The 25,806-nt window shown below is 46.9% G+C and overlaps 3 protein-coding genes across 3 annotated transcripts in view; all 3 read left to right on the top strand.

Moving 5' to 3' along the window:
* LOC8028013 (phospholipid-transporting ATPase ABCA3) overlaps nucleotides 1–9,168 on the top strand; it is a 68,595-nt gene extending 59,427 nt beyond the window's left edge. Inside the window, exons 5-6 of the mRNA XM_040217427.1 lie at nucleotides 3,201–3,420; nucleotides 8,815–9,168. Of these exons, the coding sequence (XP_040073361.1) occupies nucleotides 3,201–3,420; nucleotides 8,815–9,168 (574 nt within the window). The remainder of the gene's footprint in view (nucleotides 1–3,200; nucleotides 3,421–8,814) is intronic.
* A 12,147-nt stretch (nucleotides 9,169–21,315) lies between these two features.
* Nucleotides 21,316–23,436, top strand: LOC120845841 (MFS-type transporter clz9). Its single transcript, XM_040503513.2, has 2 exons — nucleotides 21,316–21,504; nucleotides 22,102–23,436. Exon 2 carries the CDS (start codon nucleotides 22,106–22,108, stop codon nucleotides 23,363–23,365), a length of 1,260 nt encoding a protein of 419 aa, XP_040359447.1. The 5' UTR covers nucleotides 21,316–21,504; nucleotides 22,102–22,105; the 3' UTR covers nucleotides 23,366–23,436.
* Nucleotides 23,426–24,178, top strand: LOC115313569 (the record flags this gene model as incomplete). Its single annotated transcript, XM_040217410.3, has 1 exon — nucleotides 23,426–24,178. A coding segment is annotated over one exon (753 nt), but the record flags the coding sequence as incomplete, so codon positions are not given.
* Nucleotides 24,179–25,806: the final 1,628 nt, after the last annotated feature.

Raw genomic sequence — 25,806 nt, 5'->3', positions numbered from 1 at the left:
ATGTGCGTGCATAGCTTTGATAGGCGCTGAAGATGCGTGAACAAAGATTTTGAAAGCTGCTCTTGTGACGTCGCTCTCTAGGGAAGTGCTTTCACAGCGCTTTAAAAATGACTATGCAGCCTCGATTAATTAAATTAGCAAATAATTTTGATATTTGAGATTCTGGAGGTCGAATGAAGAAGATTTAAGTGTTTTCTCAAATAGAAAACTGCTTCAGCCTCTCTCTAAGTATAGTATGTTCGTGAAATTTTTAATCAGTTAAAATAGACCCATGGTTCCAATTAGAAACTTGCTAAGCATCATCAAAACACACTAAATCAATTTTCTTTGTAAAGATATAAGACAAGAGTAGCATTTTATGGCGTTCTAAAAAAAATGGTCAATTTGGACGCGTTTCCAGACTTCGGTTTCTTACCAGAGCGCATCTTTGCACCTGCGGTCCAGCTGCCCAGTGGCCACAGTGCGAAGCCGCCCCCTCGCCTCCCTCGTAGGATGAAGGGAAGCAAGGCGCACGTGTGTTGCGTGTCTAAGCCCCTGGGGAACAGGACCGTGGGCGCAGAGATGAGCTCTGGTAAGAAACTGAAACCTAGAAACTCATCCAAATAAAGCTTTTTACAGAATGCATAAAACGCTACCCCTGCATTATATCCTTCTAAAAAAAACTTGATTTTGTGGTTTTCAATGACTCAGCAAGTTTCTAATTGAAACCATATTTTCATTTTCACTAATTAAAAAGTTGATTAACAAATTGTATTTAATTATCTGACTGATCGTTACGACTAGGTCCCTATACTACGTACGCCTGGCCGTATAACTCGCCTGCACAAACCGCATTAATTTAGCTTTCACGACCTTTCTAAACATATATGTAAAGCTTAAAACTAAATCGCCCTGTACAACAGTGAAAAGGCGAAACCAACATGCTGGAGCCATATGGCTCCACCATGCTGGTATCGCCTTTTTGCTGGTATAGGATGTCCCATATTACGTTATGCATGTATGGTTCCGTCCACCTCCATGGTTCCGCCTTAATCCACTATGCTGGTATAGGATGTCCCATAATACGACACGCTTGTATGGTTCCGCCCACCTGTATCGTTCCGCCTTATTTCACTATACTGGAGCCGCCTTTTTCGCTTGTATAGGATGTCCCATATTACGGTTACGCTTGTATGAGCCTTTTCCGTCATCTTTCCATCATCAATATTTTCCAACAGGGTACTTTAAATTCTGAATCTGAACCAGCATTTCACACTTCATAATACACGACATAAATGGTTTGTCCCGAGATATCAAACAACATATGAACACCAATAAGTGAAACAAAACCTACCTGAATTACTAAACGAATTGGTACAATATCATTTCATACCTAAAGCTGTCACAAAGTCGCAAATGATTTCCCTAGGGTGCCTACATGTTTCCGCTCCGCTTTAGGGTGGCGCCAACTTCTTGTTACCCTTTCCCAGATCCACTCCCACCACCATTCTTTCCCACTTCTTAGTTCGCTAAACGTACACAACGTTGAGTTTCTGTAGTCTCGACACACCGGCAACACTGAGGCCACTTCCGTTTCCGTTCATAAGAGGGGTCGGAGGCTCAGCGGGATTACGGTGTCCACCGTAGCGGGATGGCGGTATTCGTGGCTGTCGCTCTCTTTATTAGGGTGTTTCATATTTTGAAGCTGCGAGCAAGAAGTGTGCATTGCTTTTATCGAAACGCGAGTTTCCGCGACAAAATGGAACGCCACAGACCGGCATTGAACGCCGAAACCTCGCCATTGGAACGAGAGCGGTGAGCGCTCCCTAGCCCTAACGAGGATTAGCGGCGTAGTCCGAGCGCACGACCGGCGAGGGAGACAAAATGGTCGACCAAAACAGCGGAGCTTGCCATGGTAACGAGGTAGGCAACACTGGTTTGTCGGCAACAGGTACCACAAACGTTGTCTCCACCCTAAACAGCGGACTGGCGGAAATATGTAGGCACCCTAGATTTCCCTATCTGTGATGTTCAGCCACTAACGCATTCGAACCCACTTAGCTTTTTTTTTATAAATGCTTCATTTTATAGTGTGTATAGTTATATTTTTGCTCGTTTTCTATGTATGCATCACTGCGTTCCCTACCCTTTGAACTCGGGCAGGGATCTCGTCAAACTACTGAAGTAAATTTTTGTCCCTGCCCTTCCACTCACTGGAGAGGAAATAAAAAAAATAAAAAAAAAAAAAACTAGTATAGCCCACTTCGTTGCTTCAAGTGAAATCGGCGCGGCAACCAAACTGCACTATGTCGATGATTGGAACGCTCTGCAGAGTGCTCCAGCAATTAACATTATTCTAAGTAGTGCTCTCGCTCTTTCCATTGTGTAAACTGCGGGGGTGAACGCCTTATCTACGCGCGCAGCAGCCGATCCAGGCAATATAAGAATAAAATTGTACGGCTCAGGCCCTACAAAAGCTGAGCTACCGTGATGCACAGAAAGTAGTATCCCCACCTCTTTTTCGGAAATCCTATGCAGACGCACTGTGGAAGGAGGTACAAACTGCCAGTATTGGAATTGAGACCACATTTGTTGACATCCCGCCCCAGCTACGTTGTGGTCATAAACCGAGAGCGGCCATAGACAAGGTGTCGAACCAAGTGGTTTACTGCCAAGAAGATGAAGCCCACCAATTGACTGACTAGATTATCACCTAAGAAAACAACCACGTTTATACACTTTTTTAGTCGAAAGTATAAATGTGGAGATAATTCATTGTTTATATTAAGCAAGTTAGTTTTAGCAAGGGTTCAGTCAAAAATTACAACAATTCTCCTGTGAGAACCCTTTTATGGGCAGCCGATGTATATGTGTTGTTTAGAGCGGAGCTGTTAAGGGCTAGTTTCCCGAGGATCGTGTCCGTCCTCAAATGACTTGATGACACAGAACTATTGACAGCTACCGCCATTTATGCGCGACGGCGACAACCAGGAAACCGGGAAGCCGGTTGTCTGGTTGCCGCCATCGCTCATAGATAGCGGCAACCTTTCGAGCCTCTTCACTCTGGCTTGCCGACTTGCGGCCAGCTTCGCTGGTCTTCCTTCTTACCAAAGTAGAAAGGCTAAAAGATTTTTCTCTCGGTTAGCTTATATGTTGTATTGCATTGAGCAAGTATTTTTATGATCTATGACCGGATGCATAAATCGAAGACCCGCTCGCAGCATCGAGGAGGCCGAGGCCATCGGAAAGCGCACCATGTTCCTGCACCGTGGTCGCGTGCGACCCTCGACGCTGTACGAGACGCGCCACGCCGAGACGGGGTACGAGCTCACGTTCTCGCTGGCGGGGCTGGAGGGCCTGGCTGACGCCGCCGAGCAGGCGATCGCCGACGAGATGGAGGGGCTCTTCCCTGAACGGGACATTTTTGAAACGAGGCTACAGGTGAGCTGGTCGAACATGGTTCATGTAGTCTTGCAGACAGCTAGGGCTTTAAAATTACTCCTAGAGTGCCCTTAAAACAAGGTTGCAGACAATCACGTTAAAATGCACAGTGCTCACCTAATTTGCATAAAACGCGCGAACTTTCTTTTTTTGGAGGAGGGGGAAGGAGAGGGGGAGCGCTCATTTTGTGCGCATAAGCTCACGCTACGTAAATCCTGGCATAGCCGAGCTAAGCCACCGCAATTTTTGTATACAATATTGGCATAGAGGTTTCACCGTTGGCTGAACCAACATTGGCATCCAGCGCTCCCGCGGCAGAAGTGAAACTGGTTCATGACGTAGCGCTCAATGAGTGAGCGGACTCTTCTGCCCAAGCAGAGAGTCCGCTCTCTCAAAGCCGGAATCGACCCTGGAGCCTGAGACACATCAGCGATTTTGCCGGCCGGGCAATTTATGCTTATCGCCACCCCGCCGCACTACGATGATTAGACGGCTACCGAAATCCCGGTGTTTACCGACCAGCCGCGATTACGACGATAAGCGGGCACATATCCGCTAGGGATGCTCCATTGAATGCTACGTCTAAAGGTGTCTTTCGATTGCCGTTAGGTTCCACGAGATAAGATACAATACGCGTGTTTCGTACAAGGTAGGAGAGAACTGTACCTCAGGTACGCATCGAGGCACTCATGTCAAGGCGTACATAAATACAGACGTATATACATATGTCCGAGTATCTTGCTACGTATACTCCGTTTCACTTTGAGTGTGAGCGTAGCAGAAGATACAAGAGCGAGCTCCGGGCATTCAACGCCCCTGCCAAACGCGCGCTCTCGTGCAGTGCAAGCACTGCCATAGCCTGCTGTATTAGCGGCGAGATGTTTCGGTGGCGCCCTCGTTCGGTTACCTTTCGTGACGTCATTACCTTGTGAACAACAAGTTCGATGGTGTTTGTAACGGGCATGGTGGAAACCTGAAATCATAGCGCTCTTAAAGCAACACTGCCAACACCGTAAACATTGAAGTTCTTACAATCCTCTTATTTCTGTCGATGAGAAATCCTTTGTTGACGTCATAGTCAGCATTCGGCCAATCCTGAAGGGCCGACCACAGCGACGCTTTCGATCGCTCACGTCGCCTATACTCACAAAGACTGGCAGTTCGACGAAGGAGGCATAGATTGCACGGTCGCAGATTTGGAGAGCGAGGATCGGATAGCACAGAGCATCAAAGAGCCATTTCTCGGAGAACCTGGATGTCAGCGCACAACTTTTGCAGCGTGAGGACCCGAAACACACTTGTTCGCTCGCGAGAAGTGTGTTTCGGCGTCTCGCCGAAGCTGGGCGCCAGTCAGGTGGCTCTCCTCTCATCAGTTGTCTGCATTCCACCTTTTCCATTTCGGTGGCCGCTTCTCGAGGCGATCTGCCAGGCTTTGTCAGTATAAAAGAGGCTATGGCACTGTGCAGGGTCATATGCCCGCGCATGTAGCATCGGCTGCGTCTGAACTTAAGATAAACGAAGTGTAGACAGCACGAAATTATATTTGAATATCTATTCATCACAACTTTCTAATAATTAGAAGTATAATATTGAGGCTGAATGTCGAAATTGTGACATTCATGCGGATAGATCCTACAAGTACAGCCAGTGCCTCCTATATAAGTTACACTATGCCTGTCGGCTTCTCTCCACGAGATGTGCGAACGGGTTATAAGTTACGCGATGCCCGATACTCCATCCCACGACACGCACGAACGGGTTAGTGACACCTCCAAGCGACTGTTTGAATGTTTTTTTTTATTGTGGTGTATTTGAATTATTATTACAAAAAGAAATGGTTTCTAACTTGTGCAATGTTTCTACAAATGTGGCCGCCTTGTTTCCAAGTGAGTTCGGTGCGACATAATACCGAAACATAATCAATCGCGACCAGGAAGCTCTGATGCAGTGCAAACTAGCGCGAACGCTTGGTCGTCTGCTTCGTGCGTCGTGCGTCCGTCGATACTTGGCTAGTTGGTGATTCAAGCTTCTAAAATATGCCAGCTAAATGCAGGAAGAAGTACGAAGAAAAGAGAGAGAGAAAGAGTATAAACACACTGCTGGTCTAGCAACCATTCACTGATGATCTTCTCCCACACCCATTAGTCACATATCTCGGAACGAATGGATGAGGAAGAAGACGAGGTTTATCTTCAGTAAATGGTTGCTAGGTTAGCAGTTCCGAGCATGTTTCTCAAAAAGAGGCAGGCACCTCAGCCAATCCGAAGAGTTTACGCGAAGCGGAGACGAAAGGAGGTAAGTATTGCCAGTTGATCGCTGGCGAGTTGCTTCGTAGCTTGCGTTGGGCTTCACCGCACAACAAGTTTGCGAATGCTTCTTTGGCTCCACCACACGGCAGCGACACGTATTCTTTGCCCCCTTCCTTACGCTTGCCACTACTACTGTTCGCAGCCCACAGGAATAGTGTAACTTAAACAGGAGGTGCCAGTACAGCGCGGGGTTCCCGTAAACTGTTACACATATTTCGATCTCAAGTGACCTAGAGACAAAACGTCGGCACTACAGCAAGAAGTTTAAATTTAGCAACCATTCCTCTAACAGCATGGAACCCTAAACATTTCTATGCGTTCATTGAGCACGGTATTTATTTGAGGTTTGGAATCCCCTAATGAAGCATTACGTGGCGCCTTGAGACATCTACAGAAAAACGTCCCATGTCCGCTTTAATACGTTGCGGAGTTGCTAACTTTCAGTGCTAAGAATCTTCCATCAAATGGAGGACGTTGGGCAGGTGACCTCGTCAGCGGGGCGGTAGACACCTAACCTTATCAGCTAGCTGGTAGTCACGCGCTGTCATAGCATTACCTGAACACGTGACTCCAACCAGCTGACCACGTCACGTTACGTCACTCACGCCACGACGCGACACCATAAACATACTGTAACCCCGTCTATCTGATGACGTCACGTGGCCACCATCCGCTAACTTTGGCGGTCTTCGGGTCAGCGTCTGTCAAATTCAGCAACACCCAGCGCACCTGACAACACGCTGCGCATTTAAACTTTCGCCCTGATCAGTAGGACAAAGATACATATAAATTTTCACGTAGAATGTCTTTAAAGGGATCTTGAACCAAAATTTGGATTTCAGAAAACAATGCAAGAGCTGTAGGCGGGACGCTACAATCCCTAGAACACTACTCGTAAGGCGATATTTCGTGTGGCCGGCCGTATTTTCAGAAAAAGAGGTCGAAATTAAACGACGCCGACGAGGCGACGAGGCGCGTGATGTTAAGAAATCTCATTTCCTCTCCTCTTCGCTTCGCCCCCTCAAGGCGGCGAGGCGTACAAGACGCGAGGCCGTTCTCACTCCTTCTCGACTCTTCTCGGAGAAACAAAACGTCCATATATCTGTCAAATGCGCCTCCTTTTTTTGAAAAATACGGTGATCTGTTTGAGATATCGCTGTACGAGTTATGTTTTGTTGTTTTTAACATCCCGGTAGCACGCTTTTGCCTCCGTGTCTTGTGGAATCCAGATTTCGGTTCCGCATCCCTTTAAAGGCTGGATTCTAAGCGAAACTAGTAAAACTAAAGCAAAACGAGAGACCGTTACACACCCGCCAAGGACCACATCAAGCATACATAGCCAATACTGCTAGGCTTTACGTAAGTGCACGGTGTCAAAAAAAAGAAGAAATATAGGGTTTTTCTCACCGCAAAAATAAACTAGGCATCGCTGAACGCTCATTCTCCGCCCAAAGGTAGCACTAGAGGTCACAACCAGATGCCAAAGTTTCGGCCCGATGCGATAACTTTTTCAAAAGTTATGCGTGCTTTTCTGAGTGTTTCAATGGGAAAATGGAGCCTATTTTGGCCCGTTTTCTGTTTCTGGTGCTATAGAGACCCATGTATACGAAAACTCAGTGGGCCGCCATCCTCCCATTAAAATTTTCAAAAAATCACTAATAAATTTTGAATAACTTATCGGATCGGGCTGAAACTTTGGCATTTCGTTGTGACCCCTAGCGCTACCTTTGGGCGGAGGATGAGCGTTCAGCGATGCCTATAGTTTATTTTTGCGGCAAAAGAAAAACCTCGTAATTTTTCATGTGACACCTTGTATACAAAACATACTGGAGGCATACTTAGACATAGTGATTTACACTGAATCATATAGAAGCGAATTAATCATACCTAAACGTTGTTTGAGGTAATTAATTACATTTACGAAGCGGTTCAGCGGGAACCAAAACGGAAATTCGCAGCCCAGTCTTTTCACGGCTCCACGACGGGAAGAGGGGGGGGGGGGCGGAGGGGGGGGGGGGCGGAGTGCAAGCAGCTGGACTAAATATGACTGACGGGAGGCGCACCTTGCTGGCTCTGAATCACAAAGCGTAACCGCACACGTTCTCTCAAGATGTCACGTTGCGGATCACGCACCAACGCTATTAGATGAGCTCAGTTACGGAACTGCCCATAGACTAAGCATGCACACGAGCAATACCCCACCCCTCTCCTCGCTGCTTGCCTCCCGTCGTTCGACAACCCCCCCCCCCTTTTTTTTTGGGGGGGGGGGGGACGGCTGCTATAGTAACTGCAGTGTAGCCTATGGAATAGGCACGATTCGAAGCACATCGTTTAGATGGCGTTACACCGTACTCTATGGAACACACAGTTTTGAAACGAAAGTCAAGATGGCGCTTCAAACGGCGGGAGGCGGACTGAAGGGAGTGAGGGGTGGTACCCTCCGCCTTAGTTCCACAACTAAGGTGATCTCATAACGTCGTCACGCACCAAAGGATAGAGGAGGCATCTGACGTTACAACTCTCCATCACATCAAAAAAGTATTTTTTTATACCTTCGTTTCCTGCCACGTAGTTGGGAAATCCGGGATAAGAAAAGCAAGGCTGTACAATTTAGAACAAGTAAAAATATATTAAAAAAAAAAAAGAAACAGTCGCGATTAAAACCTGAGCTTCTCCCAGTCATGTGGCCGGAGCAAAACAATGTTTTCCAGCCTGTCGGAAGTTCCGCGTTTCAAGATGGCGGCGCCCGTGTAGAAAAGTTTTATAGGGAGCGTAGCGAATGGGGACAAACCTCATCCTACCGCTATACGACGTCGCGTGAATCAGCCACGTCGCTTCCCTGAACATCAAATACTCGCATCATTCGACGGGATGCCCGGTCGTTGAACGCATTCACAACCACGCTAAGCTGCACCAAACCGAACATAACAAAATCAAAACGCACGCAAAAAAAAACGATAAATCGCAGTGAGTAAAAAGTATGGAAACAAGTGCGATTTTTACACAGTACCCCACTAGGTGATGAAAGGAACTTGGCCTAGAATATCTAGATAGGCAACCAGGCGCGCTGGCTTCGCGCACGCAGACTCGCGTGAGGTTCCGCGTCACGGACGACAAGGTGGACTGGGAGCGGATCATGCTGTGCCTGGAGGAGCTGCGCCGCCAGCTGGGCATCGTCGAGGAGTACGTGCGCGTGACCACCACCCTGCAGCACGCCTACTACCGCTGCCTGCTGTCCCAGCCGACCCCGACGCCGTCGCTGGCCCTGTCGCCCGGCGCGTCGGGCGCGCCCTTCGTGGCCCCCGCCGACGCTCAACAGCTGCCCGACATGTACCGGGCCGAAAAGCCGCGCTCTGCCTTTCCCCAGGCCGCCGCCTACGGGAGCCCATCCTCATACGTCCACTCTCCGCCTCCCCCAAAACACCCCATTTCCCAATAATAAAAAAAAAAGAATTTATATTTGGTTATTGGCAGAACAGCTCGCATCAAAATTGAATCGCGACCTTGACCAACACCGGCTATAAGACCATTCCAGAAAAGGGCTTCTGGCCGTTGCCATCTTCTGGGTTCGTTACCTATACGTACCGTATGCTTTGCTCGCTTCCCGAAGCCACGGATACGTTCGCTCTGTGGGGTCGCACGCTGGGCCGTCGATTTGAAAACAGTGAAAATGCCTCTACTCGGCGTCAACTATTGTGGCACGTTTTCAAGGCTAGCTTATATTTCTTAGTGCTGCAACTGTCTCCTTCACGCGAGAGGGTGTCCCTGCAGCAGAATAGAACTGCAGCACCGCGGGAGCTAAAAAATGCATTGACACGAAAGGAGGTGTTTGGAGAGTAGCATCACCACGGACCACAGCCACGCTGGCCATCATACCCGCATGCAGGGCTTTAATAGGTGCTTGGTGAGTGGCGTCAATACAAACCCCGAGCCTTGTGGGTTCGCCCCCCCACGTCTGGCTGGGCGTGGCTTAACCCGTGTCCGGGAAAAAGGGGATCCTGGTTGTTGAGCTGAGCATGGGGTACCCTCGGCCCCTGCTTCTCGTAGACAGCTTGGCCTGACCAGGATGGTTGAGTCAGTCGCCTTTCTTCTCTCCTATATCTAACCTTCTTCTTATCATCTTCCTTCCTATTTCACCTTCTTTGGCGGCCACAGCTAATCTTCGGTGGCAACAGAACATACAGAGACAAGCCAGAACTGTTATGAGATGTTACCTATCCTATCGTTGGATTCCGTGGTGGGTGGTTCGCTAGATGCCGAAATTTCTGCCCTTCATAAGGCGCCCCTTCTCTCTAAACCCGGTTTAAGGCAGGCTTCCAAGAGGCCTCGCCCTGAGCAGCAACTCATTGGGGAAGCCCCTGAAATGGGGACATTTACAAAGCTTTTTTTGTGATCCACTCGAACCTCGAAGACAAACCAGTGTCCAAACTGTTCCCCCTGTGGTAGCCAAGGTGCTAGAAAACCTCATCAGGTTCTTATACAAAGCAAAAAAAAAAAAAATTTACTCCGGCGACCTTCTTGTTGAAGTATACACGGAAGTCCAAAGTGAGGCACTCTCCAAGATGACCAGCATAGTTGACGTCAAGATGTCCGCGAGTCCTCACCGGAAGCTCAACACGATCCGTGGAGTCATTTCTGAAGACGGCTTCCTCGACGCTAGCGAGGAAGAAATCCTGGAAGGACTGAATATGCCGGTGTTGTCGCTTTTAAACGTATCATGTTCCGGAAGGATGGCAAGGAAACCTCATCAAAGCACGTCATCTTGACTTTTAAGAGACACACCCTCCCTGAAACTGTGAAGTGTTGTACCCGTCCCTATGTCCCCAACCAGCAACGCTGCTTCCGCTGCCAGTGCTTTGGGCATGCGACATGCAGTTGCCGAGGGAAAAAAACTTGTGCGATATCTGTAAGCCTGGAACATGTTGTTGACATCTGTGAGGCAGCGGCCCGCTGTAGTTACTACAGTGGGCCCCACCCAGTTTACTCCCGCACCTGTCCCATTTGGTGTCAAAAAAACGAAATTCTTTCCCTAAAGGCAAAGGAGAATATCCCCTACTTGGACGCTAAGAAGAAGCTATCCTTCCTCGCAAAAGGAGGTTACACGGAGGTGGTGCACAGGGGCCCTGCACCACGCTTGCAGACTAGGGCCACCCAGGCCTCTCCTGAGAACTTGGCGGCTGACCTAAAGGCCCCATCATCGCAACAGGAGCAGCATGCTCCTGTTGCGATGATCCCTATCTTCAAACCGGGAAAAGACAGAAGTAAAGCCTCCAGCTATAGGCCTATAGCCCTGACTAGCTGCCTGGGAAAGACATTCGAGCGGCTGGTTAACAATAGGCTTATCTTCATTCTTGAACGGAACTCGCTTTTAAGCAATTTACAGCGTGGCTTTCGTGCCGCCAGGTCCAGTGCCGACCACCTCGTACGATTGGAAAAGGCCATCCGAGAGGCCTTTATAAACAAGCAGTTCTGCCTTTCAGTATTTTTTGACCTTGAAAAGGCTTACGATACCACTTGGCGGTACGGTACCCTTCAAGACCTTATCAAGATGACTATTGGCGGGAATATGTTTAATTGCATCGCAGACTTTTTGCAGGATCGCACCTTTCAGGTGCGATTGGGAACAACCCTTTCGTCATGTTTCATCCAGGAGAATGGAGTCCCACAAGGATGTGTCCTGAGCGTTACCCTCTTTCTTATTAAAATCAACTCTCTGTCCCGAGCAATACCACCTTCGGTCTCCTACTTGCTTTATGTCGATGACGTCCAGGTCTGCTTTTCGTCATGTAATTTAGCTATCTGTGAGCGCCAAGTCCAAGTAACCATTAATAAAATGAGTAAATGGGCTGATGAGAATGGTTTCAAGTTTTCTGCTGACAAGACCGAGGCTGTTTGCTTCTCCCGGAGAAGGGGAATGTTTCCCGAACCATCGCTCCACATAAATGGCACACCCCTTCCCGTCCGACCGGAACACAGGTTCCTCGGTGTGACGTTTGACAGCAAGCTTACTTTCGGCCCCCCTATCAAGGCACTGAAACTGAAATGCCAGCAGAAACTAAACATTTTAAAAGTTCTTTCACATCGCACCTGGGGCGCGGACAGGGTATGTCTTTTACGAATTTACAGGGCTGTAGTGCGCTCTACCCTGGATTATGGAAGCCTTGTTTACGGATCTGCGAAACCATCCGCCCTCAAGATGCTTGATCCTATTCACCATCAGGGGATCCGTTTGGCAACGGGGGCATTCCGTACGTCGCCGGTACTTAGCCTGTACGCTGAATCGCACGAGTGCTCGCTCGAGAGACGTAGACTTTTTCTCGCTGGTCAGTACTTTCTAAGACTCCGTTCTTTTCCGCAAAATCCTGCTTATGAAATAATTAAAAATATAAACTATTAGCGCTCATTTCAGCACAAACCATCTATAACCCCTCCCTTTGCACTACCTGTAAGAATTGCTACAGAACAATACAATTTTGATGACCTCTCTCCTGTCCTTGAAATTCAACAAAGAACTGCACCCTGGAAAGTTGCCAATAATTGTTGTAATCTTTCTTTGACCAAGCACAAAAAAGATACAGTTGACCCTAGTGTTCTCAGGCAAGAATTCCTAAAGCTGTGTACCTCGTACAATGGCTACAAGCATTTCTTTACTGATGGATCAAAAACCACAGACTACGTTGGCTGTGCTGCTATCGGCGAGGGCTACAGATCTGTAAAAAGGTTAAACGAAAATGCCTCAATTTTTACTGCCAAGCTTTATGCTCTGATAACTGCAGTTGACCACATTGTCAGACATCGATATAGAAAATCTGTCATTTTCTCCGACTATCTGAGCTCACTGAAAGCACTCAACTCTCCAACATCTTGGAAGCACCCTCTGCTTGTGCAACTTTGTAATACACTAACACAAGCACTGGCAAAGAAAATACAGATAGAATTCTGCTGGGTCCCTAGCCATATTGGCATTGAAGGCAACGAGCTAGCTGACCGTGCAGCTTCTGCGTGTGTAGATAGGACAGTTGACCATAACAGCATCCGTGCTACTGATTACGGAGTACCACTAAAAAGGCAAATAAAATATGCCTGGCAGAGGGAATGGGATTCCCAGCTGCAAAACAAACTCCATATGATTAAGCCCATCCTGAGCGAGTGGCGCAGTGCCAGACACCGAGAGCGTTTTTATGAGATAGTTTTATGCCGATTGAGAATAGGACATACCCACCTTACCCATAGCTACCTCTTGCGTAGGGAGAGTGAACCGACCTGTGACTTCTGTTCTGAACCATTAAGTATACTTCACATTTTGATAGTTTGTCCACACTTTGAAGAGAACCGTCGAACCTGGTTTTCTATATTCTATCGGGAACATGTACCATTTCACTTGGCACTCTTACTGGGTGACGAGCCTCTTGTCCCAGTCTCACAAGTTTCCAATTTTTTGGAAGAAATTAATATTCTGCGGAAATTATAAGTCTAGTTCCTAGTAAGGTCCGCTTTGAGGCTTTAGTCTGTCCTTAAAGAATGTAGGCTCCCTTTACACAATGTTTCTAGCACACTATGGCCCGATGCTGCTGCGCCGAAAAACCCCAAAACCAAAACCAACCTGTCGAGATAGAGAGGTCATCGGCCCGTGTCATCGTTGACTAGTTGCCACACACGTCACTCAAACCGTAGCAGGACTTGTTTCGCGAATCCCCGTAAATGCTGTAATATCAAGCGAAAAAAAAAAAAAATACCCGAGACTGTGGTGACGAATACAAAACGACGGGTATGAAGATAAAAAAAAAAATAAAAAAAAAAACCACACACGCACGAGAGCAGCAGCAGCAGTGTGGGACGAGCGGCTTAAAGGGGCCCTGCAATCATAATTAAGCGTCTACCTTTTTTGCGGTCTCCACGTCTCTCGGGGTTCGAGCAAGCCAGCGGGCACGGAGAGAGTAACGAAACATCAGTGCGTCATATTTTAACCGGACGAGGCCGAAACCTCCTCCACCTACGATGGCGAACCGCGTTGCCGAAAGCGCGCAATATGTGACGTCTTCGGTCCTGGGCTTACTACTGGTCAGAGCCGCTAAAAGCTTTTCTTTTTTTTATTTAGTCGAGATACAAAATATAAGTGTCGCGAACCGTTTCGATTATGTATGAAAGTAGTTTTTGTTCAGTATTTTAGACCAGAAAAGAAGCAAATGCAGTTTATAAAGCACCGAAACAAGAAAAGACCCGTCGACAAACCCGCCACCAAGCGGCAGAGATACAAGGCGCATACTAAAAAGTGCTAGTGGGATGAGGCTCCGACGAACGGCGCGCGTAGAGAGGTCCCGGACATTTGCGGCGGCGCTGCGGTCGTATACCGGCTCGAGGATCCGACCGGTTCCGAGCGTTCCGAAGGCCTTCGGCGCAAGTTTGGTTGGCGATTTAGCCATTTGCCGGTATGACAGCGCGAAGTGGCTCCCGTTCTCAACTAATCTTTACCCCGTCTTTGCTGTCGTTTGTGGCCAATGAAGTGTTATGCCGAATTAGTTTTTAATCGCGCAGCAAATGCAATGCGAGCCGCCCTGGCCGCCCGCTTCATACAGCCTATCTAACACGTGCTTTAGTGGCGCCCTCTCGAGCCGTCGACACGGAGTGCGGCAGCCGTGAGCGCTCGATGAGCTTACCAGTCCTCTAGTTCACCGCCACTCAAGCCAGGACCTACGACGTTATGAAGGAGGTTATTTTTTGCTCGTTTTTGTAGTTCTAAATTGCCTATAACTTTTAAAATAAAGCGAAATTTGAGAGAAAAAAAGTTTCTTAAAGTTACTACGTTCAGTGCGCTCAGGCTCGGTGCAAATTAAAAACCCATCAAAAAGTTGCTGCAGGGCCCCTTTAACATTGTCGACCCATTTCTTCTCGTGTGCGCTCCCTGCGGCGATGACTGGATCGTTTCGGTTCCTTTCCCTTCTGAAATGTCTCAGGGTTCCTTTTCAGACAGTCAGCAGCTCGCACACGACGTAAATTTACCAGAATCGGAGCCCGTACCAGAGAAAATGCCGCATCGGAAATTCGGAGCCGGTTCATTCAAAAAGTGCGGGGAGCAGCGGGAGTGCGCGTAGTCCCGCGGTTACGGGGATGATCAAAAATATAAATTTAGTCAAATTTATATATATTGTATATTGTAATAAATTGTAATAAAATATAAATTGTACAAGACTGCGCTTTTAAAGCGTATATTAATGTCGGATAAACGCGCACGAACACTCCCGCGCCTTTCGAGAAGAAACATTTTTTTCACGTCAATATGCGTCGGTAGCAGACATTTTCTCACGTAGTTCCGCGATGGCCTTCCTTCCTCCGACATTGTGACGTAATTAATCGGAGCGCTACGGCCTTATTTTTAAAAGGTGTTGGTCCCCAGCTCCCCTCCCCTACCCCTCCCAAGAATTTCCTGCGCAAACTACACACAAAGCTATACACCCCCTTCCTCCTTCTTCTCGTCCCCCCCTCCCCCTCTCTCCCCCTCCCCCCTTTCCCCGAGTTAAAATTTTGGATAAACCCGTGCCCTGGTGGGTGTTGGACCGGCCCTGGGCATCGTTATCGCGGTCGTGGGGACGGTAAGGTAGATCTCGACTGTCTCGCCCTCAAATCACATCGCTCCTCACTCAGCCCCCCCCCCCCCCCCCCCCCCTCCACCGGCCTAAAACGCGAAGGAAACAGGAATTGTCATACTCCGCCCACCATTGACTCCGTAAGTGTGACGTCATGGGTCCAAACAAACCGTTGCTAGGGTCGTCGTTATGGACAAATACATGTGGCTAGGTTTCGCTACGAAAACCCGACCGTTCAAATATAAGGAGTACGATTTAAACTTCTAAAAATCACAAATATAGAAAACTTGAATGTTTTATATGTTTCGATAGAAGTGTACCGGTAATCGCTTGTTTCTGCAATATTTACGACTGCAAGTTCCGGTCCTCAAGATGCCTGCAGCAGACGACGAATGCAAGAAGTATGCCGTCTGCCACACGCCTGCCGGCCAATCCGGCGCCGTCGTTTGGATCGTGTGAATAAATACAATATTCTGATACTGCATTTGTTTGAAATATAATGAGTTTCAGACACTTTAAGAATTCATAGTGGAGTGTGATGCAAAATATGGTTTATCGAAAGTCCGGGCGTCGATCAAGATGATCGTCTACTAAAATATCGCATTGCACCCGTGAGAAAAGCACTTCAGTCGATCGGTTGAGATCCCGAATTTGGTTTGCGGACTCGTGCTATGGTAGGGTGCTCAGTACCTGGCTGTAACTAAAGGTTGTAACCATCCCGCGGAGAAAGATTCTTCAAGTTTCTTCAGACTTTCGCAAGACCCCAAAGCGCGGAAGGACTGGATAAAAAGCATAAGGGGAGTACATGTAGCACTGGCGGACAGTTGCATTTATGTAAAAAAGGGCCAAACTATTGCAACCAAGAGAAAACCAAGCGAGAATCAAGGGAAAAAAGCGAAATACTGCAAAATCTCGATAGACATGCAAATCTTCAATAACCCGACAACCTCAATAATAATAATAATAAGCGACTTACCTCAACGGCGCACGATTTGTTTCTCCCGCTGGACTGCACTACGCCGGTAATGCACTTCAGGTCGTCGTCGTAACTGACATGCATGACGTAGCTTGATTTAACGGCATTTTCACCCCCCTGAACTAAGCTGGGTTCTTCACAGAAAAAAAGAAAAAAAAAACGCACATTGCGGAGGCCTCTACGGCCATGGCGATGCACTTGTTTTTGTCGCTCGTTTACGGACGCAATTCAGTGAAGACGCCCGCTGGAACAGAAGCCAGCAAATCTATCGTGTCGTCTGCCACCAACGCGAAGCGGAGAGTAATACTTCAGAAATGGCTTTCATCGTGGCAATACGACACTGAGACGACAAGAACATCTTCATAATTAGATATGAAGAAGTTAGTTTGTTTACAAAAAATTATTTACTTACTTGGAAGCAAAAATCTAGCCTCATGTGGAGTCTCCATGCATTCGTCCATAGCAATGCCCCTAGCAACAATTTGTTTGGCCCCAGACACCATGTTGTGACGTAGTCACTTACGGGGTAAATTACTTAGTCTACTGGTTACTTGGCTGAAGTAGGGACTTCAGACCCATGCAAGCCACCACGACCACTTGCCGTTACACAAGGTCAGCCGTAGGCATGAATACGCGAGAGGCGCTCTCTTGAGCTCTCTGAGTGACGGGCCGCGCTATCAGTTCGCTCGCGACGAAATACAACACAAGGGCTTAAATCAGGTTTCGTGAGAACGTTAAACGGCGAACGGGAACTCAGAAGTGCGACCGTCGTCATCAAATACGAAACATCTCGGCTGAAAAACTCCGTAGTTTTTTTTTTTTTTTTTTTTTCACCCCTACGGGAACCCGAGTTTCAGAAAGGTGGACCCGTACCTCACGTACAAAACCAATATTTACGCGCAGAGAAACTCACCGTTTCGATCAACAGATCGGCCTTTTCATCTTGAGGTTCAACACCGAGGACGTCTAAGCGAGACCACGAGAAGACCGACGCGAGCGGGAAAACCCGGCAAACCAGAGTACGGTATGGTTCAAAAAACAACCGCATCTCCACGTAGTGAATGATGATTGGGGCGAAGCTCTGGTGGTGCTTGTCTGCGTAGACGCTGGGCCGCAGCATGCCCAGCCTTTCGTTCGTTTTCGTCCGTGTCACGCTGCGGTCAAATGCTCAAATGCGTATTAAACCACATTCCATACCACACATTCTCTTTCTGACATAGATGAAAACGAACGAAAGGCACGGCATGCTGCGGCTCAGCGTCTACGCAGACAAGCACTACCAGAGCTTCGCCCCAATCAACATCATTCACCACGTGGAGATCCGTTTTTTTTTTTTACCCTACACGAGCACGGGAGCACGTGCACCCGACAGCGGACGGACATAAGGACATGGCTAGCCCCTAAGGAGCTTCGCCGCCAATAAATAAGTGATAGTAAGATTCTACTAGACCAACACCGCATCTTCTTTTGCTTATAACTAGCGCCACCTATTGCTTAAAGTTATCAAAACGGTTTAAGAGTATGTTAAATGATTTTTTTTTTCAAACAGGGGATGCGTTGTATAATGTTCTACATCTAATAGAACGCTTTTAAGCTTATCGTGGGCTCTCTACTAAATTGTTCAGATAATTGTAATTCTAGACGAACAGACAAGTTGTCCTTAAATACGATTACGGACGAGTTCTCATTAGCGGTAACGGAGAACCTATCCTTTTATTTACGGAACTTTCTTAAAGTGCACGCGACTCCCAACAGGTCAATGACCGACACCTCACTGAGCTTCTTTAGGTGATCATGTACCAACTGGCCCAAATTGCTACCATAACGCAGTTTATTTCTTTTACATCCGGCTCTTTTCTATGTTACCGCGCTAATCATCTTACTGTTTACGCCCTTATTAACCTCACCGCTTTGGCATGTTGTCGCTCAAGGGAATACACCTTTGCCATTCGTTACGGATGCTACCCCTTACAAAAATGGCATATCTGAACTGATATTAAAAAAAAAAACAAAAAAACGGATATGGTTATATAAAAAATTGGGCAGATCTAGCCATATCAAGCATATCAGTTTAAATAAGGCATATCTGCCCAGATATGTCTAATTTTTTATATATCCATATCTGGGTCTGCCAAATAGGGGTATATCTGCCTCCATATCAGGCTGCAGATATGTCCAAATCAGGTAAGGCAACCTTTATAAGGGGGATTTTTTTGTTTTCATTCTTTCAGATTTGTTTAAAAAAAAAAAAAACAGTGAAAGCTACACTTATGCAGTTTGTAGAGGTGAGTCATACGGCCAGGGGGACATAGTATAGGGAGATAGCTGCGACCATCAGTCGGCTAGGCTAATTAAGTAAAGTTTGTTAATTAACTTTTTAATTATTACAAATAGTTCCAATTAGAAACTTGCTGAGCATCATTGAAAACCACTAAATCAACTCCTTTTAGAAGGATATAATGCCGGGGCAGCCTTTTACGGCATTGTGGAAAAGCGCTCTGTTTGGACGCGTTTCTAGATTTCAGCCTCGTATCAGAGCGCATCTTTGCGCCCGCGATCCTGCTCCCCAGTGACCTAGACGCGTAACACACGTGATCCCTACTTCCCTCCATTCTATGATTCTATTCTATGGCTGTGCGCCGCGATTACCGGTGGGCAGGACCGCGGGCGCAAAGATGCGCTCCGATAAGAAAGCAAAACCTAGAAACGCGTCCAAATGAAGCGCTTTTTTTAAAACACCGTAAAATGCTTCCTTGGCGTTATATCCTTCTAAAAATAGTTGATTTCGTGGTTTTCGATGAGGCTCAGCAAGTTTCTAATTTGAACTATATGGCTATTTGCACAAATTAAGAAGTTAATTAAGAAATTTTACTTAATTAGCCGACTAATAGTTGCGACTATCTCCCTATACAATGTCCTGTTGTCCATATAACTGTCCTGCACAAACCGCATAATTGTAGCTTTTGCGCTTTTCTATTAACAAATCTGAAAGAATAAAAAAACACCCTGTATATACGTTTTCTAGAAATATCTACCAAAAGTTCCTTCTCATCCATATGAAAAAATATAAATTGAATAATGAACATGTACAAAAAATATTTTTTAATTTTTACACAAGCTGCTTGACACCGCACCTCATCTCGCTCAGCTTCGTTCCTAGGGACAGGAGAATCACCTTCTCATTGTAGTCCCACCCTCTAGTCTGGCACATGGCCTTCGTGTGCGCTGCAATTGAGATAAAAAAATGTACACACTTCAGCTTTGAAAAACTAAGTGACTGCAAAAAGCACTTACTGATGGAGTTATACCCTTTATATCTTAATTCTGCAAAAAGATATTCGAATAGAAGTAATAGTGCACCTGCATGCCTTTTTTACAGGGCCGTGCAACGATTCTAACATTGCAAGAATCTGCACAATGTTAATATTCCTTAGATTAGCTTAGCACCGTGTATTGCAAAGTAAAAAGATTTGAATTTCCAGATGTACAGTAGCAAATGGCTGTCAAGGATTCATGCGACTGTGAGAGACACTGCAGAGAATTAGCAAGTCGACAGATAAGTTTTGAATTTGTGCCAGTTTAACGTAAGCAAACATGCCAAGAGCCTTTTATTGTCGTCAAGATTCATTGGACAGAGTGTCAATGGTTCAATCTGCCAGACGTCAACAAAACCATTCCACAACTGCTCGTTCCATAATGAACGGGCAAACGCCTGTTAACACTCGTGCTTTCCTGCTCGACCAAAAACGGATACAAGCTGCGAACATCAGCAATGCTGACTAGTTGTGGTTTTCCGACACGATAGAACCAGAGCTTGAAGAATGTTCCGATTTAAGCCAAAAACCTTCAGAAACAGAGCAGACTAAAATAATGCAAAAACTTACACAAAATAGCCGTGACGGCTAAGACGTCCAGTGGGGGCCGCTGCTCAGATGGCCCATGGGAGCCCTTGGCCCGTTGACCTTTGACCGAGCAGATCACAAGGGGCTGCTGTGTGAGAACTGCGGCGAGCAATCCACGCGCCGTGGCTGTCGCGGTCTTCGAGTACGTCTCAATACTCCGGAGCTGGCTGCTTTCGATGAAAATTGCAGAGCCAGGCCCTAGCTCCACAACCTACAAAATCACACCACAGAGAAGAATGTTTGAGAGAAAACTCAAGAGCATAAAAAGACGTGATGAACTGCCTTAAGATTGTCTGAGCAGGAATTAAATAAAAACACAGTCGCTCTAGCTCTTTAGTTTCTATTTTCCGTAATATTACTTCTGTTGTAGCAAGAAAACAAGCCACTATCATAATTGTGCTAGTCACACGACTGATAATTTCTGAAAACGATGGGTTGATAATATGCTAATGGTTGGTGTCAAAATGCTTTTCAACTGTCAGAAAAAAAGCATTAATATTAAGTGGAGCCAACTTACACTGTAATACAACTGCCACATAGATATTTGACCCCTTAACTGCTGATGTCGAGGCATCTTGTTACGTGGGTTCGTGGGCGTGGGCGGCCACTGCGAATGACGAGAAAACCCGTCACTACACTTTCTGACCGATGAAAAAAAACTCTGCAAAGATTTTTTCAAGGAAAACATAAGCCGCCGAATGTGGATCCATGTCCTCGAAATCACCACATGCAGTATTTCATTACGGGAAATTTCAAAAGTAAAGGACATGATGCAACTGCAGAGAAGTAGAGGACATGTTCTAAATTTAGCAGGGTCACATGGTCATGTTACCTCGATTCACCAACAAAACTTTAGGACTGGGGTTTTATAAAGTGCACTCCATGCCGAAAATCAGACTATCATAGAATACCGCGTATCTGCCCATTACACACTAAGCGCCCATTCCCAAATTTGCGAGATCTGAGAAAATACGTACAGTACATTTATGTTATCCAAAATTGATGACTGGACAAGCGCCCATCCCTCATTTTCTTGTGATTATCTCAAAAGTATGAATGGGCGCTTGCGCAGTATTTTACGGTACTCACACCAGCATCGTTCCAAGAGTGAAGCAGCTGTAGGGGAGAGTCGGGAGGTTTGGGACGGTTGGAGGAATGGGACAGCTCGTTTATCTCTCCAGGAGTTAGTTCAAACACGTTCATCGGCTGCTCACGAGGTGGCGCTAGCATACCGATAGCCTGGCTGTAATGGTGGCCGTCTTCACCGGACGGAGCTTTCTTTGACTACAACTCTCGTTTTTCACGTGTCAAAAGTAAGTATCCGCTTACTCAATTACACCTCTCTCAGTTTTAAACCACCCTGCCTATGCTGATACCAATTTTTCTTCGAAAACACGCGTTAGGGTCGTGCTTCATGCAATAACAAGTTTAGCCCTAACAAGAGAATTTTCGCCATTGAATGTATTTTTCGTTGGGCGAACCACCTGGGGAGGAATGGGACATTTGAGTCGCGGGTGGAATGGGACAGTGTCCCATTCCTCCCCACCATACGGCTGGTGCTGTGTCTCGCGAATAAGCTACAATGCTGCGCCGCTTTAGATCCGAAAGCAGTTATTTTTTTATTTGTTATTAAAAGTGTACAAATGCTTGGTGCCGTGATGTTAAATAACATACAGGCTGTTTCTGCGACACTTGACGTTAAGACGCGCTAAACCAACGGGGCATCATAAAATGCAATGTTTCTCCACTAAAAAGGTGTGATTACTGTAGACATTTGCGAGAAACCCGGAATAAGCACGTGAATAATAGGCAGCAATATGAGTGCTGCTACGTGCATGCAAAGACGTTAAGCGTGCTTGGTGTGCGTGAATATTTAAATTTGCCAATTTTTGATCCATTTCCATTTTCAGGAAGATGCCGCGGGTTTACAAGAGGAAGCATCCCGACAGAGCTCAAACATCGAACAATTTGATCCTGGATGCTGTGAGATTGGTGTGCGATGAAAAGAAAAGTATAAGAGACGTAGCAGAAGCTTTTGAAATATCAAAATCATTGCTTGGCCGAGCAGTGAAGAAGTACAGAGAATGCGGTGACACAGGTGGCATCATGTTCAAGTCCAATTTGGTCTGCGGAATGGTCTTCACAACAGAAGATGAAGTACTCTTGAAAGAATATTTGCTGAAAGCAAGCAAAATGCATTATGGGCTTACGAGAATGCAAGTTCGTTCACTGGCGTACGAGTTTGCAACAGCCTTAAAGAGGAAGTGCCCGGCGTCATGGGAACAGAAGAAGGTAGCTGGAAGAGACTGGTTTATGGGCTTTATGGACCGACATCCCGAGCTATCGCTTCGATCGCCAGAAGCGACCAGTCTGGGTCGGGCAACAAGCTTCAATAAGAACAACGTCGATGCTTTCCTTTCAAACCTGAAAAGTGTCTACGACCGATACAAGCTAACTCCGGACCGCATCTACAATTGTGATGAAACGGGCTTCACAACTGCACACAACCCACCAAAGGTAGTAGCAGCACGTGGGGAAAAGCAAATCGGTCAGGTTACATCCGCAGAACGCGGCGAACTGGTGACTGTTTTGTGCACTGTCAATGCCATCGGAAACGCCCTGCCACCAGTGTTCATTTTCCCACGCGTGAGGTTTAAAGATTTTTTTCTGAAAGGCGCCCCGGCAGGAAGCCTCGGTTTGGCAAGCAAGTCGGGCTGGATGTCGAGCGAACTGTTTTTGCTGGCGTTAGAGCACACTGTGAGACATACGAAGTGCTCGAAGGAGGAGCCAATTCTCTTGATACTCGACAATCATGAAAGCCATGTGAGCATCAACACCATCAACAAGGCCAAAGAGAGCGGAGTCATCCTGCTGACCTTTCCCCCACACTGTAGCCACCGCCTGCAGCCACTTGATGTGTCCGTGTACGGACCATTTAAATCTCGGTACAACGCTGCTTGCAATGATTGGCTCATAAATAACCCCGGGAAGACCATCTCCATCCACAATGTTGCACAACTAGTTGGATCCGCCTACGTATTAACGGTGACACAAAAGAACATAATCTCGGGCTTTCAGAAAACTGGAATTTGGCCTTTCAATAGCGAGCCCTTCACTTCGGATGACTACATGATGTCATCAGTCACTGACAGACCCTTAACGTCCGTAAGCTGAGAAGTGTCACGACAGACGGCCACCACCACCGAGAAAACGGACAGCGCAAGCAGACTGGAAAGTGATTTGAACTTTGAGACAAACGGCCATGGAGCTTGCAACGTCTCTACAGATGTCTTCCCACCTACTGTCGCCAACGCAGCCTCGACGTCAACTGCATCTCCCAGCCGGATTGTTCCGAGCGACCTAAGGCCCTACCCTAAGGCTGCACCGCGTAAGACAGGGCAAAAAGGAAGGAAGAAAGGTAGGACAAAAGTCCTTACGGATACACCCGAGAAGCATGCGATTGAACAAGAAGCTGCAGAGAGGCTGGCACGACAGAGTCTGAAAAAAAGAGCGCTTATCACAGCTAAGACTGTCGCCACTACCCGCCCAAAAAAGAAACGGCGACTTCAGAAGGAGTTCAGTTCTTCAAGGGAAGACGACACTGTTGCCGTTGCATTTGATGATTCAGACAGTGACATGTCGGGTTCCGATAATGAGAGGCGGGACATTTCTGAGGCCGATTGCCCAAACAAAACTTTTCAAGTGACAAAAGGCGATTTTGTCCTTGTCAGATTTGGTAAGAAAAAATCTGACGTTTATTACACGGGTAGAGTCGAAAGTAGTGACAATACTGACGTCAGTGTCCAGTTCCTTCGAAAGAAAGAAGAGAGCTCAAAGTTTTACTTTCCTCCGCAGAAAGATATAGGGACTGTGCCAATAACGGATATTGTGAAGAAGCTGCCAGCGCCAAAAACTATTGGGGGAACGAAGCGCCTGCAAGCTTGCTTCAAGTTTGATGTGGAACTATCGGCTTTTAATGTCCGCTGAAGACGTTGGGACCGATATTTTACTGGCGTCCCATTCCTCCCAAAGGATGTCCCACTCCACCCGAAGGGACGGGTGGAATGGGACAGATTTTAGCTGTTAGAAACTATTTTTTTGCAGTTGCTCTAGAAGTGGCAGTAACCTGTGTTTCGCAGAATTTGCGCAGCTTGTTTCGACTTGTACTATAATCCATCAACCATCTTTTTTGCGTTCAAAATAAACAAAACTAAAATGCATTTGTGAAAAGCGTCCCATTCCTCCCGACTCTCCCCTACCGCTCAAAATGTGTGGCTGTGTGGCCATCTAGCTGCCTAGTTGTGTGGCCATCTAGTTTCCCTATGACTCCCAGATACTCCTGGGGGACATGTTGGGCCTCCCTGGGGGCTTCCAAGAATTGTGTAGCCTCTCTGAGGACTGGTGGGCATAGGTCGGCATTTTAAGTTGTCCTCACTCAAACTCACGATCACCATTTTTTCCTCAATCAGGACTCACGCCCACTCATGATTACGATTTATTCAAAATAGGGTCATCACCAGGACTCACCCTCACGGTTCAACACAGAACCAAGACTCACTCGCCGTCATCATCACGGTCGTCACGCTCACAGATTATCACGGTCATCACGCTCACAGGTCATCGCGAATAATCAGACTCACAGGTCATCACTCACAGGTCATCACACCCTCACAGGCCCTCAAGGTCCTCACACTCACAGGTCATGACGGTCCTCGCACTCAGGTCCTCACGCTCACAGCTGTTCACGGTCCTCACACTCACAGGTCCTCACGGTCCTCACACTCACACAGGCCCTCACGGTCCTCACACTCACAGTCATCACGGTCCTCGCACTCATAGGTCCTCACGGTCCTCACTCACAGGTCATCACGCTTACAGGTCGGTTTGTCTTCGCGTGAGTCGTGCGGCGGGGAAACTACCCCAAAACAGTAAACTATTGAACCGCTTACCCAAATTGAAAGAAATGTACTATGTTTATGTTTATGCTCTGCACATTTCTATCAAATTCCGTTCACCTGGATTAAGTACGAAATGAACTAATTGCAAGCTGACGAAATTGGGTGTGTTGAACTTTCGCCTGTTGACAAGGGCAGCGAAAGTTCAACACACCGAATTTCCCTCTGTTTCCTCCATTCCTGTATCGAATGGGAAATAAACTTTATTATTATTATTATTATTATAAAACACAAACGCGCCTTCCGACAGGTTACACAGACAACGCCGCAGTGATTAGAGCATCGCCTCGCTGTGCATACCTCGCTCATTTGTACACAAATAAACGATTATTACATTTATCACCCCCGTTTCTTTTTTTTTTTTTTTTTTGTGCCACCCACACGTACTTCTGCGGAAGTTTATGCAGGATATATACACAATAAACATATGCATCGACCAAACTTTTTTTCTTTTTTTTTTTGGGGGGGGGGGGGGCGGTAATATTAGGTAGAGTGATGTACCTCTGGTTTGAAATCTCACCATAATCCCTGTTGGCAGCGGTGTCTGTCAATCGTATGCCATTCTATGAGGAGACCGTTAAGGGCCGAGTTTTCCTTCTCACTCGAGTTGTTTCTGCTTTTGTTGATCGACCGTGCTTGCCGGAGTGGGTTGCGATTTAA

Source organism: Ixodes scapularis, unplaced genomic scaffold, assembly GCF_016920785.2.
Source record: "Ixodes scapularis isolate PalLabHiFi unplaced genomic scaffold, ASM1692078v2 ptg001986l_1___fragment_3__unscaffolded, whole genome shotgun sequence".
Taxonomy (NCBI): domain Eukaryota; kingdom Metazoa; phylum Arthropoda; class Arachnida; order Ixodida; family Ixodidae; genus Ixodes; species Ixodes scapularis.
Note: the sequence above shows the minus strand (reverse complement) of the source record. Positions and strands in the feature narration are given on the sequence as shown.